This window comes from Sander lucioperca, chromosome 19 (assembly GCF_008315115.2).
Source record: "Sander lucioperca isolate FBNREF2018 chromosome 19, SLUC_FBN_1.2, whole genome shotgun sequence".
Taxonomy (NCBI): domain Eukaryota; kingdom Metazoa; phylum Chordata; class Actinopteri; order Perciformes; family Percidae; genus Sander; species Sander lucioperca.
In genome coordinates this window covers 7,172,652-7,188,117 of record NC_050191.1, presented here as the reverse complement: position 1 = coordinate 7,188,117, position 15,466 = coordinate 7,172,652, and the positions used below count along the sequence as shown (strand labels likewise).

Sequence of the window (15,466 nt, the reverse complement as noted above, 5' to 3'; positions counted from 1 at the left end):
TGCATGAACGTGTACGTATACAAACAGAAGTGTAAAGTACCCACACTGAGTCAATGGCAGGTTGTAATTTTGGGGACATTTCAACGAGGCCTCAGCGGCCCTGTGTATCTCGGTGCTCATCTGTGTATAGCCACTTCATTTGGCCTTTATTGCTGTATTGTCAACAAACACATTTAACTTTATGTCAGTGAAATGCTGTTTGTCAGGTTGCCCAGTAAGCAACTGCCAGACTTAGAAAGGACTCCCTTCTTGTGGTGTCTCATCCAAAGTTCAATTTTCCCGTTAAAGAAAATCCTTATTAAAGATAAGGATTTTGTGCCCACTTGATGGGATGTCTTAACTGCAAGTTCCTGACCTTATAGCTTCTGTTTTGTAAAGACTTTTTGACCGTCTGTTTAAGAAAGTTATAGATGTTTTTAAGACATATTAAAGTTGTTTAAATTCCAGAAAAACATGGTTGTTTTGATGATGGTGGAGTTAAAACGTCAGTCCAAAATCACCCCGAGGTGTTCAATTAGGTTGAGATCTGAGCCCCTGTTTGTCAAACTGCTTAAAGTGAAGTACGTTAAAGATAAAAGTAAAAATCCTTCACTTTTGCTCCTCATCATAGACTTAAAATACACTATATTTATCAAACTTATTTTGAATTAAAGATGCTCTTGAATATAAGACGGTTTTCTCTGATGTACAATGTCCAATCCAAGCAGCAGAATCTTCTCCCTGTTCATGTTTTGTTTTCTTTTTCTTTCCATTTTATAGTTATATAAATTATACATTACATTATAATAGTTTCCTATTATGTCATCCCTATATACATATTCATATAGAAAGATATTAGATTGTTGTTTGAAACAAATTAATACGTCTTATTCTTCACCTGTAGCAAAGACCTGTTTTATTTTTAATTTGGCTCTATAATATTATAAGTATAAATGTGACCGGGAAGGCCATACAATATGATTCACAGGATTTTAATAATTTAAAAACACTATAGACACCTGTGCCTTATATCGACGCATCTGCAGTAGTTATGTTTTTACAGTTGTTTATTAACACCCCCCCCCCCCACCCCTTCTCTGAAACAAGTGGCATAATCCAAGCATACATATCAGACACCAACCTGTCTGAAGACCATCGTGTGTGTGTGTGTGTGTGTGTGTGTGTGTGTGTGAGAGAGAGAGAGAGAGTGTGAGATCAGTGCAGACAACAGCGTCATTATAGTTCAGTGCCTGAGGCGGATCAATAGGCTGAGAGGAGAGGTGGAGCAGGGGGACAACAGAATAGGAATGAATTGAAGAGTGAGAGAGGAGGAGGTGATTATCAACACTTCTCATGCAGCCTTTCTGTAGTAAATAATCTCATCCTCTGCCTGCCTGTCTGTCTGTCTGTATCCTCTTAGGATAAGAGGTGGTGTGTATGTACTTGATATCTTCCTGCTAGATTGAGCTTGATGTTGGTGCCCTAGAAAACCACAGCACCTTAAACACTGAGCCAATCAGCATAGAGATAGTGTGAGTCTGAAATAGCTCCAGCCACCAGATCCTAATAACAGCGGTCAGCCAAGAAAACCCTGAGCAGTTAATCCAATTATAGTCAACACACACACAGGGAATGTTGTGTAGTGTTAGCCACGCTAATGTTTACACCCTGAAATGGAATACCTATTATATAAATTACCTATTAATGGCCATTTTTGAATGCTTTGCCAAAATGTAATTCTAACAGTGTATGGAAAATCTGAGCCTGGTTCCACACCTTTAAACTGCCACCCATGTCTCAGATATTGTTGAGCAATTTAAAATAGTTGAGTTGCAGTATATAAGTAGACACAGGCTAGTGAAGATAGCCTGGCTTTCCAACATATTAGCTACTGTTAAAATCCTACTCTTATCCAAATCACTTTAAGGGTACAGGTATTGCTACCGGCAGGGCTGTAGTCAAGACCACCTTTGTCGAGTCCAAGACAAGTCCAAGACCAGGACTAGTTGAGACCAAGTCAAGACAGAGTCCAAAACGGTTTGAGTCCAAGTCAAGACCGAGTCCAGGACAGAAAAAAAGCTAATGTTAACGTTAACACATAGATAAGGCTAAGCAGCTCCTAGCTCTGCAGTTAAATTACAGCAATGTATGATGCCTCTGCAGGTGTCTTACGAAGTTTGACGTTGTCCCACAGGTTTCCGAAATTGTTGCTTTGCAGAATTTGCAGTCTGCCCTGTGTTTCTTTTTAAGCCCAGTGCTGAGAAATTCCTGGTGATTTCTATAACCAAATTTGATTATGGCAGAATTGGTGGACTTCTTCGTTTGTTACAGTGTGTGTGTGAATCAATGAAAATGAATGGCAATAACCCTATTATTATAAACATAATAAAGACACCTGGACTCGGTCAAGACCAAAAGCCATATTTGGCAAGACCAGTGGCAGAGACCGAGACAAGTCCAAGTCCAATACCAGCGAGTCCGAGACAAGTCCGAGACCATAGAAAACGTCTCGAGTCCGGACTCGAGTCCAAGACCGGACTCGAGTACTACAGCCCTGGCTACCGGTATCACACTTTTTTAAACAATACCCAGCCATAAGTATGAATGTAATCATTGCACATAGAGCTGTAACAATTCCAAATTCTTCTGTACAATTAATTGTCTCAGAAATAATTGCGATTGCCAATATAATTGTCTCTTTCAGTCAAATTTTAAAAATATTTTTTTATGTATAACTTTTATTAAACAAATTAAAGTTTTGAATGAATTCCAGGGTACATATTTTGGTTATATCCCTGTTATGTGACCCAGATAATGCAATAATCCAAATACACAGCCCATGACGTAAACCACGCCTATTTATTATCATAAAACATTTTTTCTAACTGTGTCCCCCCCCTTGCCATTTTTGTCGCTATGAACGTGTTTAGGGTCAAGTGCCAACAACTAACAATTGAAATAATAATAATTAATTTTATAATAATAAAAATTTTTTTTTTTCATTCAGAACACAAGAGAAAATAAGAGTTTACTTGCAAAACTTACTGAGCAAAATAATCGTTTTCCTCGATTATTCTGTTTTTGTGATCATTGGGAGCCGAAATCATAATCACGATTACATTTCGATTAATTGCACAGCCCTAGCAGAGGGCAGCCGATGATTTTCTGTACGGTGTTGATGACCGTCTGCTGCTGAGCAGCCTACAATTTTTCCTCATATTGCGCAGCCCTATTCTCTCTTACCTTTTTCTGTGTTTTTGTGACGAGTGAGCCGCAGCTTTCTGTTGTCTCTTGATCTCTACATCCTTGGACAGGACCTTGGATCAGCTTTAGTCGTTATTTGTTGCAGTGCAGCATGTGGAGTGGAACAAGAGTGTTTGAGTAGATCTCTTTGTCAGTGCGTTTACATGCACAGCAGTAACCAGGATATGGTCTTGTGAACCACCAGGTTATGCCAGTTCTCCCTACATGAGCGGGGAAGCATCATGGGAAGAATGGGGAGAATGGCGGGAGAAACTCTACCTCCGGTACAGTAGGTGGCGCTCTGCCAGCGCACAACGGTTTTTCTTCCGGTTGACCTATGTCAACATTACACAGACCGATCACTAAATTTGTAAAATGTAACAACTTAATGTTTAATTTAACCATTATTAATTTTAGCGTAGGACAGAACAATGTTCCCGCCAGATGACTGACAACTTGTTTGGCTCATTATAACGTTATCAGACACTTAAACCCATTATAGCCCTGTTAAGGTGTATACATGGAGTAATAACCAGGTTACTGAAGGAGTTCTCTACCTCTGTTAACCGGGTTATGAGAACTACTACTACTACTACTACTACTACTACTACTACTACTACTACATGGCATTTGAGAAATCGGGATATTGCCTTAACCCGAATATAATCGTTTTTTTAAACTGCATGTAAATGCACTGAATGTAACCTACATACAGGAGCTGTAATTAGCAGGCTCACCAGCTTTAATTAGTGGGTTTAAATGGAGGAAAGCTTTCGCTAGCTGTCCTTTTGATGTGTGTGGGAGACGTTATGCAAATGAAGTGGCTTTTGTTCTGTGTTTGTCTGGGTGTTTTAAAAGAAGGGCACATGTGAGGATAGACCAGGCATTTTTTGTCTCAAGATGTCTAACTGCCAGTAAACCAATACTAAACCTCATGCATGTAACATATAATATAATATAATATTATATATATATATATATATATATATATATATGTTAATGTAAGAGTGTGGTTTGTGTCTTTGTACAACAGTGAGAGATGCAGATGGAGCACAAGGGGAATGAGAGGTAACTGTGCTAATTGTGCTTCCCCTATTCCTCTCTAGCGTATTATGACATAGTCCTTTATGCGCTGCAATCTAATGACCAGTTGTTCTGTAAAAAGCACGAAATCAGAGTCTATTCATGCACCGGGCTATTCAGCTTGCATGATGTAACCCGATGCAGACCATCTTTGATCGAAACATAGTCAGTCATGCTAACAATATGAATAAAAGAAATACGCCTCGGGAGCATCACAGCAGTGTCTTCATGGTTGTTACTAAGCAGCTGCTCAGCACTGGTGCCGTTTTTAAAGTACGAAGTTGATATGCACATTGTTTTAACACTTGTTTTGTGTAAAAATTGTCTTAACCATTTCTAGACATCCTTTGTCAGTTTGTCCTGGCATGTGTTTACTGTACATTTTCAAGTCACAAATCTGTAGTAAAGGATAGTGCATTCTTTAACTAAATTCTTATATAAAGAGTGAAAGTGTTTACATTAGGGCTGGGTGTCGCCAATGATTTCTCGATTCCGATTCACAAGGTCCCAATTTAATCCGATTCAGTATCAATTAGGTTAGGGAAATTTCAGTTACAATACCAATTTTTCTTGGATATAAAAGAGAGAGATTCTCAGAGAACGCGTGCTGTACATTGTCCAAGCAAGAAGCTACCCTCAAATATTTTTTGTAATGCACCAGGTTAATGTTGACATGAAGAATTTACCCCCCGAAAAAGGGGGTCAATTTACCACATCCATAATGACAAGACATATATTAAAAGATGGATTTCTGGATTTTATTAATCGAAAATCAGATCACTCAATCAAAGTTCGATTTAATTGGAGAATCGATAATTTTAACCCAGCCCCAGTTTACATTGGGCTTCCCTGGGCTTGCTTACAGATGCCTCCAGATGTTTGCTGGTGCATACTAGGGCTGTAAGGATGAGTCAAACAGTTTAGACTAAATTATCAATCAGTTAATCAAATAATAATAATAATAAAACAGATAAATTGATAATGAAAACAGTTGTTAGTTGTAGCAACCTGTGGACAGTGGCGCTGTCGGTGTGTACAGCCTCCACTGGAACTTGTGATGTTCTTTTTTCATGGTAGTTGCAATATAATGCAGCCTTTCACCGTGTGGGTATTAAAACCTCATTCATATTTTATTTAACCTCACTTAAGCTTCTCTTGCTCTTATCCTTGTACGTATGATGGTTGTGCGATAGTTGGGATGGTGCAGCAGTACTGGTTTTCTGCTTGACGGACTTACATAATGGCACGTTTATTAACTGGTTTTACCCACTTTGATTTCCTGGCCAACAGGTCACACTGACCGTCTGAATCATTGACCGACTGGTTTAGCTGCCTGCTGTTGTCATTTGTACCCGCATTTTGCCTGCAGCAGGAGACAAGACGCGGAACGGGAGCGGTTCTTTATAGGTCTAAAAATACATCCATGAACGGGATTGGATGGCTAGCAGAAACAAAGTTCCTTGGGCAGAAATAGATAAATAATGAATGGCAAGTTGAGTTTCAAAGGCCTTCAGATGGTTCTCTTCACAAGACTGAAGTTATTTCCATGTAACATTACTGTTGATGTGAACTGAGTTACCACCGGAGTACATCGAGTCTCAGATACCACTTGAGCATTAAAAACTTGAAAACAAATCCCTTAAAGTACATTTAGAACATGTGCGATTAATTGTGAGTTAACTAGGACACTGACCAGAGTTTGGTTTTTCCAGCTCGCAAGCCAACGGAGAGTGCCTAGACCCCCCTGGCTGCAAAATAAATTTGCTGCCACTAGGGTGCGTCTAGATTTCTAGGCTAGGTTTTTCCCGACACTGGCATCGGAACAACTCTAAAGAAAGTTGAACATTTAAGTGTGAACCGATTTTTTTCGTCTGAAGGTGGGGGGATAAAGGGTTTCAGCGTGTCTAATCCAGAGGCAATCCAGAAAGCTCTAGAACAATGCGATGGAACCTGAATTAGCAAGACAGACAAAGGCAGAGCTGGAGGAGGAGCCACATCTGAGACTGAAATGAACATGTCTGGGTGTTAGATTAGAAAACTAGTGTTCATGCTGCTATCAAGCCCCCAGCCAGCACCAGATTAAAATAAGTCTGGTGCGTAACGTCAGTGATTCCTGCTGGGGGAATTGGGTGGTTTTAACAGCAGATAATAGGACTCAGCAGAGGGAAATGTTCCTTTTCATATGGAATTGAGTGATATTTGGGTTTTTGTTTTTTGCCGAAATGGGCCAATCAATAGGTCATTCGACAGAGAATATGTTGACAGATATTTTACTCATATTCTCATTATTATTTATCATTGTTATTATTTGTCCTTGGTTACTTTTCTCTGCATATTCTCTTGTACCACAGCTATTGCTTGAAGTTGTGATGTTTTTACTTGAATTGGGAATATATAAGTAGTATTCATTTTAGGATTAGCAACAGCGCATGAGGAGCCACGTCTGCTCACCACGCCACCATAACCGGAAGTGATCATTGTTATAATTATTGTTCAGAACTGCACAAACAAATCAGTCATTAATTCCAGGGCCTGGGGCCTAAGCCAATCCTTTTGTGATTGTGATCAAGTAGTGAGAATTGGTGGTTTCACATCTTCGATAGACTTGGACATGAGTGCTCAGTTTGTATTGTCAGACATGAATGGAGTTGCATCATTTAACCTATAATATGACAGTGATGGGTGGAACAAGAGCTGATAACAGACTTGATTAAATGTCATTAGGTTAAGATGAATTAATTTGGGATAAACATTGTGAAGAATACTGATATGGATAGCTGATTGTCTTAAATTCTGTAGCACCTAGATATCCAGGGATCTCAAATGGTCACGTACAGTAACTGTACAGGCAATGCCAACATGACTCAGCAGCAGACCTTAGTAGTTTAATCAATCTATCGCAAAAGGAAATTAATTGGCAACTATTTTGACAATTGATATTGGTTAGCTGAGTTTTTTTAAAGTACAAATGCAAAAGTTCCCCGGTTTCAGCTTTTCAGATATGAATAACTGCTTGTTTTCTCAGGCATGAATTACATTAAACTGAATAATTTGGGGTTTTGGATTGTTGGTCAAACAAAATGACATTTGAGTATGTCAACTTGGGCTTTGGGAAAATAAAGCCATTTTCTGACATTTTATAGAATTGAATGATTCACAAAATGATTGATATATATGTTAGCTGATACGTAACAACAAATCGCAAGTAATTTCATTACATATGGTCATTATCGAAATGTTTGTTCATATAATGTGTTTATTTAAAATATATACATATAAGATCAATATATCAATATAAGATTATGTTAAATATGGGTATTAGCCTTGAAAATCCAGTATTATTTGGGCTGTAAACACCATTGTATGACAATGACTTAATTCTTGTTACAGCTCAAAGTTGATCGTCCTCTTTAACTCTCTTCTTTTCTCATCTCCTTCTCCTCCTCCTCTTCCTCTTCCTCCTCCCTGTCAGATGATGAAGCATGCGTGGGGCAACTACAGGCGCTACGCCTGGGGTTCCAATGAGCTCAGGCCCATCTCCAAGCAAGGCCACTCCAGCAATCTATTTGGTGAGTGAGAGACCACAGACACACACACACAAACAAACACACACACGATTGATCTCTTGTCCCTGCCACCAGCGGCCTTGGCCTTTAGATTAGCAGCCAAATTGGCCGTCAGCTCGAGTCATCCATCTATGAATGCCTCTAAATGTCAACTTTATCATATATTTATATTCCGTTTGTGCTACTTGCCAGTTGTTGGTGTCCGTGCTGTTTTTCTGCCATTACTGGGATGAGTGATCAACCCCCAGTGTGTGTGTGTGTGTGTGTGTGTGTGTGTGTGTGTGTGTGTGTGTGTGTGTGTGTGGCAGAAGCCAAATTAAACTAGGATAATAAATGCATCAAGTCCTTTCTTATCCCAATACATGTTGCTCCTCGTGTTGTCTCATTGTGATAGTTGCCTGAGATTGTTCGCTTAAAAGCTGGACTCAAGAGAATTGCGGCCAAAGTAAACATGAAGCTAAAAGGAGAGGATCCCACAGTTCTGGTATGACAGCACGTATACCAATAGCAGAGGATCAATGCAACTCATAAAAACTTCATTTAATCTACAATGTATTTGGTTTTCTCCTAATTGTGTGAAGGGATAAATGGACCAGGGACTTGAAAGTACTGAGCCAAAACTGATTAATATTTCAAAAGCAGTCCTGAAACTGATATTTGCAGTTGTAGCTTAGTAAAGGAGGTGGACACAATCTCGTGAACAATGATATAATAAAAAAACATTTAATCTCTTTATTGAGACTGTTTGACAGTGTAGATGCTCTTTGTGAGGGTGTTTTATGTGTTCATCCAAGTGGTTTGTACACATAATGAATACTGTTATTTATTCTGACTGATTGGATTAATAAGAGCGGGAATTGGATTTTTAATTTGCTAAGATCTCTTTCTCTCTCTCTTGACCTAATTAGATTCTCAGGGAGAGTATTTGTTTAGATACTTTCAGCTCCAGATGAGGTGTGTGTGTGTGTGTGTGTGTGTGTGTGTGTGTGTGTGTGTGTCTGTCTGTGTGTCTGTCTGTGTCTGTCTGCCTGCCTGCCTGTCTGTCATGTGACAGTTTAGAGTAGTGCTTTTGCAAGCTCTTGACTAGTAGATAAGATGGCATTCATGTGTGAAAGAGGTAGCTGCGCCTCCACTGCTGATAAGACCCGTCTTTTGACACCAAAATACACTTGTGTACTAGATATAGTTTGATGTGTTTTCTCAGTTTCTTTTTTTTAATTGTGCCTTTTTATGTCAAGGTGCAGGTCTGTGTTAGTGAAGCCAGTATTTAATTTTTTCTTCTCCTCTGTAACAACAACACATTTTCATCTAGATAATTTAAAGTAAACTGACGATAATTAAAAGTGGAAGAAAGTAAAAAAATGGAAATGGTATACATTTTTTAGCTTGGGGTAGCGGATAAAGCTATTAACACATCACTGACACATTATCACCGTATAAAAGATATAGCTAACATGTCAGTATTCAGTTTTTTTGTGTGCACATCCAGTAGACACGCGTTTCTGGTCAACTGGCCATTGTAACGCTAATACTCGCCCTACTTTTAGCTCTGTTTTGCTTGACTTTTGAGGGAATTGTCTGGCCCTTTAGCTGCTAAATGCTCCGTTATGTTTATCAGCTAGCTGCTAAACTTTGTCAGTCTGCAGGTTGGTGCTGGGCCGGTAGTGCACAGTGTGTTTTTCAGAGCTTCTTTGCTGCCTGCTGCAGCTGGAAACTGGGTTGATGTGAGAGGGGAGAGAGAACCAAAACCACAAAGTTGTAGGCCGTTAAACCAAAACTAAGACTTGAAAGACACTCAAATGTTTTTCACAGTACAGTACATGTTGTAATTTATTCATTGTTAATATAGAAATTTGAATTAATGTAGCTTTAAAGAACATTTTAGTAATGGCCCAATTAGCTTTAAGTGTTGGTATTGTTTGATTTATATCAAAGGGATCTACTTTGAAATATTTCACCAAATAAAAAATACTAAACTAAACTGGACCTTAAACATACCGACATGATGAAAACAATGACACTTGTCTTCGTCACTCACTATTTGTTGTGTCACCTCAACCAACACGAGCATACATTGCGTATTAAGATTGCTGAAGTTGGTCCGAGGTCGGTTAAGGGCTCTGGTTAACAGTAACAGTTTTCTGTGCAGTTGTGTAGTTTTATTCAGAGTGTAAAGTATATTATTTCTTTTCTTGTTTGTCAAGCAATTCTATTATGTTTACGTTCTTGTCTTTTCATAGTCACAGTTCATATTTAATAATAAGCTATTGCACTGTTCACTCCCTGCACTGTTCACTTTTGCACCTTATCATGGTCGTTGCATCACATGGTCAGTCCATACCAGACCTTTGTAATCACTTCACAAATTATGTGAGTGATTTTTATGTATGTGAGATATATGTGTGTTTGTTGTGTTATGGTTGTCTAAGCTACTGGATGCCTAAAATTTCCCTCGGGATAAATAAAGTATCTATCTATGTATCTATCTATTTATCTATGTATTTATTTATCTATCTATCTATTGAATTTTCTGTCTGTTAATAGCAGTCTAACATTAGACCTTGCCTTGGAATCTTCACTGCATAAAAAGGCTAAATTTAAGAGTTATTTCTGAACATATCTCTGAGGTGTTTCTGTATCTTTCATCATCAGTTCAACAGAGTTTGCATTATTTGTGTCAAGGTGCTATAGCTGAGCTGTTGATTTTCGTGTTTCTAGTCCGATGTTTGTGTAACACTATCATATTACAGAAGTGACAGGATGACAGCCCTTTGAGCATATACATGCAGGGTGTTACAAAGAATGTTCGAAGCCACACGCTTGGGTCAGAAATGTTTTGTTAAATTTAGGCAGTAAGATGACGCCCATTTGTCCCTCTACATCCAGCTCTTTCTTTCTCAAGCTTTACCTATCAAAAAAGGATTGTTAGGCCACCGGTGTACTGGAAACGCCGACAGAAAACCGACAAGACAACATTTTTTTGGTGTATGTAGGTAAATACATTTTATGAGACAAGACCAGTTTGGTTTCACCTTTTATCCTGAAATAAAAAACAAATTAATGGAAGGTCTCAAATGTCCACAAAGGCCCTACATTATAGTTTTGGAAGGAGGTGTTTTCATTGATTGAAACTAGTAACTTCAGTCTTTGCCCTGGGGAAAATGCCAAAACCCCCACTAAGTCGATTCTATTATACAGTGTGGACGATTTACAGGCTCATTTTTAATGATTTCCTCCTTATGTTTAATGAGGAAATTCAATCAGCTTTGTGTAAATTCCATCCACTGTTTCATTACCGGAATATATCATACGTAAACGTAGGAAGCGAGAGGAAAGCAGCTGTCTGAATACTAATTGTTAGATTAGCCTGTTCAACTCTCTGTTTCCCTCTCTCTATCCATCCCTCCTGTCTCTGCTATAGAAAAGTAAATAGGTTTTATTTGGCTGCTCCAGCAGCCCCACTTCCATCAGTAAATAAGACAGCTTTGCCCCGGGGCCTTGTCACAGCCTTTTCTAGCTCCTATAGAACATGATGTATTATTAGCCTGACTTGGGATATTATGCAATGAAGCCACTTTCCATACCGGAGGCTATTTCCCTGATAAAAAAAACTAACCTGGATTGCGGGTCACAAAAGGTTGAGAAATTCTTCTTAAAGGTGTAAAAGAAGGACCTGTTATTTCCAGCTTAAGACTGGAGAATGTTTTTTTTAAACATTCTTACATTAAGCCTGGACAACCCATATTTATTCTCTTTGGAGAGACTGCAGATGGTCTGGATTCTTTTTTTTTTTTAAATTTTTTAATTTATCTGTCCCCTCTGTGGTCATTCCCTGAAGGAGAACTACTCCTTGGTCTCAGACGCCAGCTGTGCTGTCAGCTGTTTGCTTCTCCAGTGCGTTTGGCTGAATGTGGCACCAATTCAGGAAGGTTGTCATGTACTGTAAGGTAGGGCTGGGCGATACGGAGAGAATCAAATATCACGATATCTTTGACCCAATACCTCGATATCGATATTGCGGTGATATTGTAGGGTTGACATTTGGTGCTTTCACAAAATATTTTTACGATTTAGATTTTTGATATATAATCATCAGTAACGTGGATTTAATGACTATGTGGGTAGAGGCAAATAATAGAACAGCTAGAACAGTCTGGTAAGTTCACAAAATGACATCATTTTACTCTAATGCAGCTTGTAAAACCAGGAAAGACAACACTTTTGTCATATTACGATATTACAATATCCAAAATCTAAGACGATATCTAGTGTCATATCATGATATCGATATAATACTGATATATTGCCCAGCCCTACTGTAAGGTTTACCATATATTTTGGTTTCGTACAACATTTTCTGCAACTAAATACTTGCTCAACTCCAGTGTTTAACTGACAAACACTACCAGCCATAGAGCTTTCCCAAAATATTGGCAGGCAACTATGTTTATCTTCTCAGCCATCTATTTTGGCCGACAACCATGACTTGGGTATGTTTTATCAAACAGTATTACGAAAATATGTTTTTTTTTAACCCAAATATTTCAATAGCAAAGAGCAAGAGATGTGAGCAAGATGCAGTCTGTTTGTAATCTTGTATTAGCATTGACATTTACAATTAATTGTCAATGTAATACTGTAGATCTACCCATATCTTTCAATTATATGAAAGCAGCTCTGCCCTCAAGACAGTGAGTATTGTGTCTAAATAAAGTGTTGAAGGGAAGTGAATACAGGTTGTGTTAGTATTCAACAAGTTGTTTTAAAGGTCAAGATGTCTGATTAAATCACACCCGCACAGGCCTGATGAACACGAGAAGCTGAGTTAATGAGTTTTACCAAAGAATTTCTAATAAGGGGAGAACTTCCACTCTCTCGATACTTCTGGCTTCTGAACTGGTTGCAGTTCCACTCTGTTTCCACATGAGGGCGCTCACGGGCGAGTGCAGAATGAATGGTGGTCTATGGAGCTTTACCCCTCAAAATCCACTTTTCTCAGGATATAATTTTTTGTCTAGTAATTTGAATGTTGCATTCGAAAGGGGAGGCTAAGAAAATACACACTGCTGGGTGTTAGATCTTTTTTTTTTTTTTTTAGATTTTTTTTAAAGTCGCTTTTTTGTTCTAAAAAGCCTTTTAAAATGTTAATGTCATACACATATACGGCCAGAGATTCTGCTTTACGGCAAGCTCTGAGTCACTTCCTTTGTTCTCTCGAGGCATCGACAACACAGCTGACAGGTTAGGCTCTCCCTGTTAATACACATGCTAGAAAGAGGTTTGCTAATGTTTTAAAGACCACGCCGAAATATTCACTCTGACATTCTGGTTCCGCTTCGGATGCCGTCAAGCGGGATCTCTGGTCGTAATCGGTCCTTCACTGACCAATCAGCATTCATTAGCAGAATGCTAGCGTGTTATGGGCAACGACGACTCAACCTGTAAGAAATCGAAAGGACATAAGTACTCGTTCGTTCAACTTTTGACCTATAATCCATGTTGAACTTGCAAAAACTACAATCAAATCTGAGATTTCTCAACGACAATCAGGCGAAAGAGACAAATTTAGCCGTCTAGCTCCATAGGGTCCCATTCATTTTGCACTCGCCTACGATCACCCCCAGTGGAACTCTGGTGGAACTGCAACCAAATTCGATACAATGGGGCTAATTAGGGAGTGAACAGGCTCTCCATAGACCAGCTCTAGTTTTACACTATTTAAACAAGTTTCCTAAAGATTTTCTTTTCCCAACCTTCCCTTTGATTGTTGCTTATTTAATTATCAATATTTCACATTAAGGTAGCATAACATATTTTATTTATGTAGACAGTTATTTTGAAGGACTTGAAGGCGATATAACAAGCCTAACAAATAGGCTTAAAAAAAAAAACACTTAATAAACACTACAGGATGATGATAATAATATATATATTTTTAAAGCACTCTATACCAAGTAATATAGACCCAATTACAGTGTTTATTTACGATAACTTCCAGGTAGAAAACTCCTATGTCCCATTCGTACAATTTAACGGCGCTGAGCAAACGGGGGACGAGGAACAACTGGATATACTCATCTCATTCAGATAAAATGCATGTTTGATGCTTTCATATGTCAACACTTTGACTGACATAAGGATGGAGGGATGGAGACCTAATTTACCTGTTGGGCCATGGATTAAAGAAATGACCCCACACTAAACTAGCAGTCAGTCTGACTGGCGATAAGATGTCGCTGTTCCACTAGATTTGGTTTATCAAAGATACTAGCAATGCCACACAGCACAGAAAATAAGCACAGCAGAAACGTCAGATAGGTCGGACTACTGTGTTTACCTTTATATCTTTAAATGTTACAGTTACAGTTAAAAATTACAACAGAAAACAACAGTTTGCCGATTTCACGTATCATCGCAATTCAAATCTAATTTCTTGAATTCTCAATTTGTCTACTTCGAATTGATTTTTCTTAGCACGACGTCATAGTGATTCGGTCTATAGTACTTTAGATAATCTGATTTTAAAAAAAAAATCAAAAAAGATACATTTTATACAGCATCGGTATTAGTGTCTACTCTAAGTCTAAAACTACTTAGGTCTTGTTTTGTTTTTTTTTAAATCAAAATCACATTCAATAACAGTAACATATTGCACACAAATTAAAAAGGAAGTGCTCTGTCACATAATAATTGAATTGCACAATGATTGGGTAACTGAAGGGCAGACTGATTGCTGTTTCATCTAACGTCTAGACACCTGTAACAGCTTTTCAATGCGGTGCGACAATTTAAGTCACAAACAATATTTCATCCAGAACGCTCTGCATTCGCCCTCTTGTCAACGCAGCTCTGTAAATACTGTTTGTGCAGCTCACATATGATCTTTCTTGTCATGTAGAGGCATTTTGGATGCAGTGTCGATAATGTTGTGCAGAGCTGATTTCATAAATTTCTAAAACGTGTGATATTTCTGCTGTCAATAGTCAGTAGCTATACGGGTTGGTGATGTAATGCTTGGATTTCATCTGAACTCGCCCTTGTCCTAAATGCTTTCTTTGTTGGTTCTCATTATGGTTTGACAAATGCAGAGTTTTGAAGGCCAGTGTTTTTTATAAGGCAGGACTTGATCAGCTCCAATAGAACAGCTTCCTGCCCCCAGAGATTCTGTAGACTTTGCTAAAGTTAAATACACCCTGAGGCGACGATGGCATCCATCTCTCCTCCTGTCATCTTCAATCCCTCTTTCCATCATTTAGAACTCAACTCAGCTGTATACAACCAGCTCACTGCTATTCAGACTCACCCACAAGAACAGGTACATCTCTCTAATTAGGACCCGAGCACCGACAGTGTCGGTCGGCGAAGGCCCAAGTCAGACTTGGGCATGGCAAATTGGCTCGATAGCGCCCCCTAACAGTATTCAAAGTTAAAGCCCCCTCCTTTCACTTTCACGTAGAGGCATGACATTTGGTAGGTATATATAGGAAGTCAGCCATTTTTAATTGAAAATTCATCTTGTGGAAGAATTTGGCCATTTTCTGGGGGTTGTACTTTAACAAACTCCTCCTACAGATTTATACCGATTGACTTCAAAA

General features: G+C 38.7%; 1 protein-coding gene across 1 annotated transcript in view; it reads left to right on the top strand.

Moving 5' to 3' along the window:
- The window catches only part of man1a1 (mannosidase, alpha, class 1A, member 1), a 161,582-nt gene that overhangs the window by 34,932 nt on the left and 111,184 nt on the right, over positions 1-15,466 (top strand). Inside the window, exon 2 of the mRNA XM_031321702.2 lies at positions 7,778-7,874. Within this exon, the coding sequence (XP_031177562.1) occupies positions 7,778-7,874 (97 nt within the window). The remainder of the gene's footprint in view (positions 1-7,777; positions 7,875-15,466) is intronic.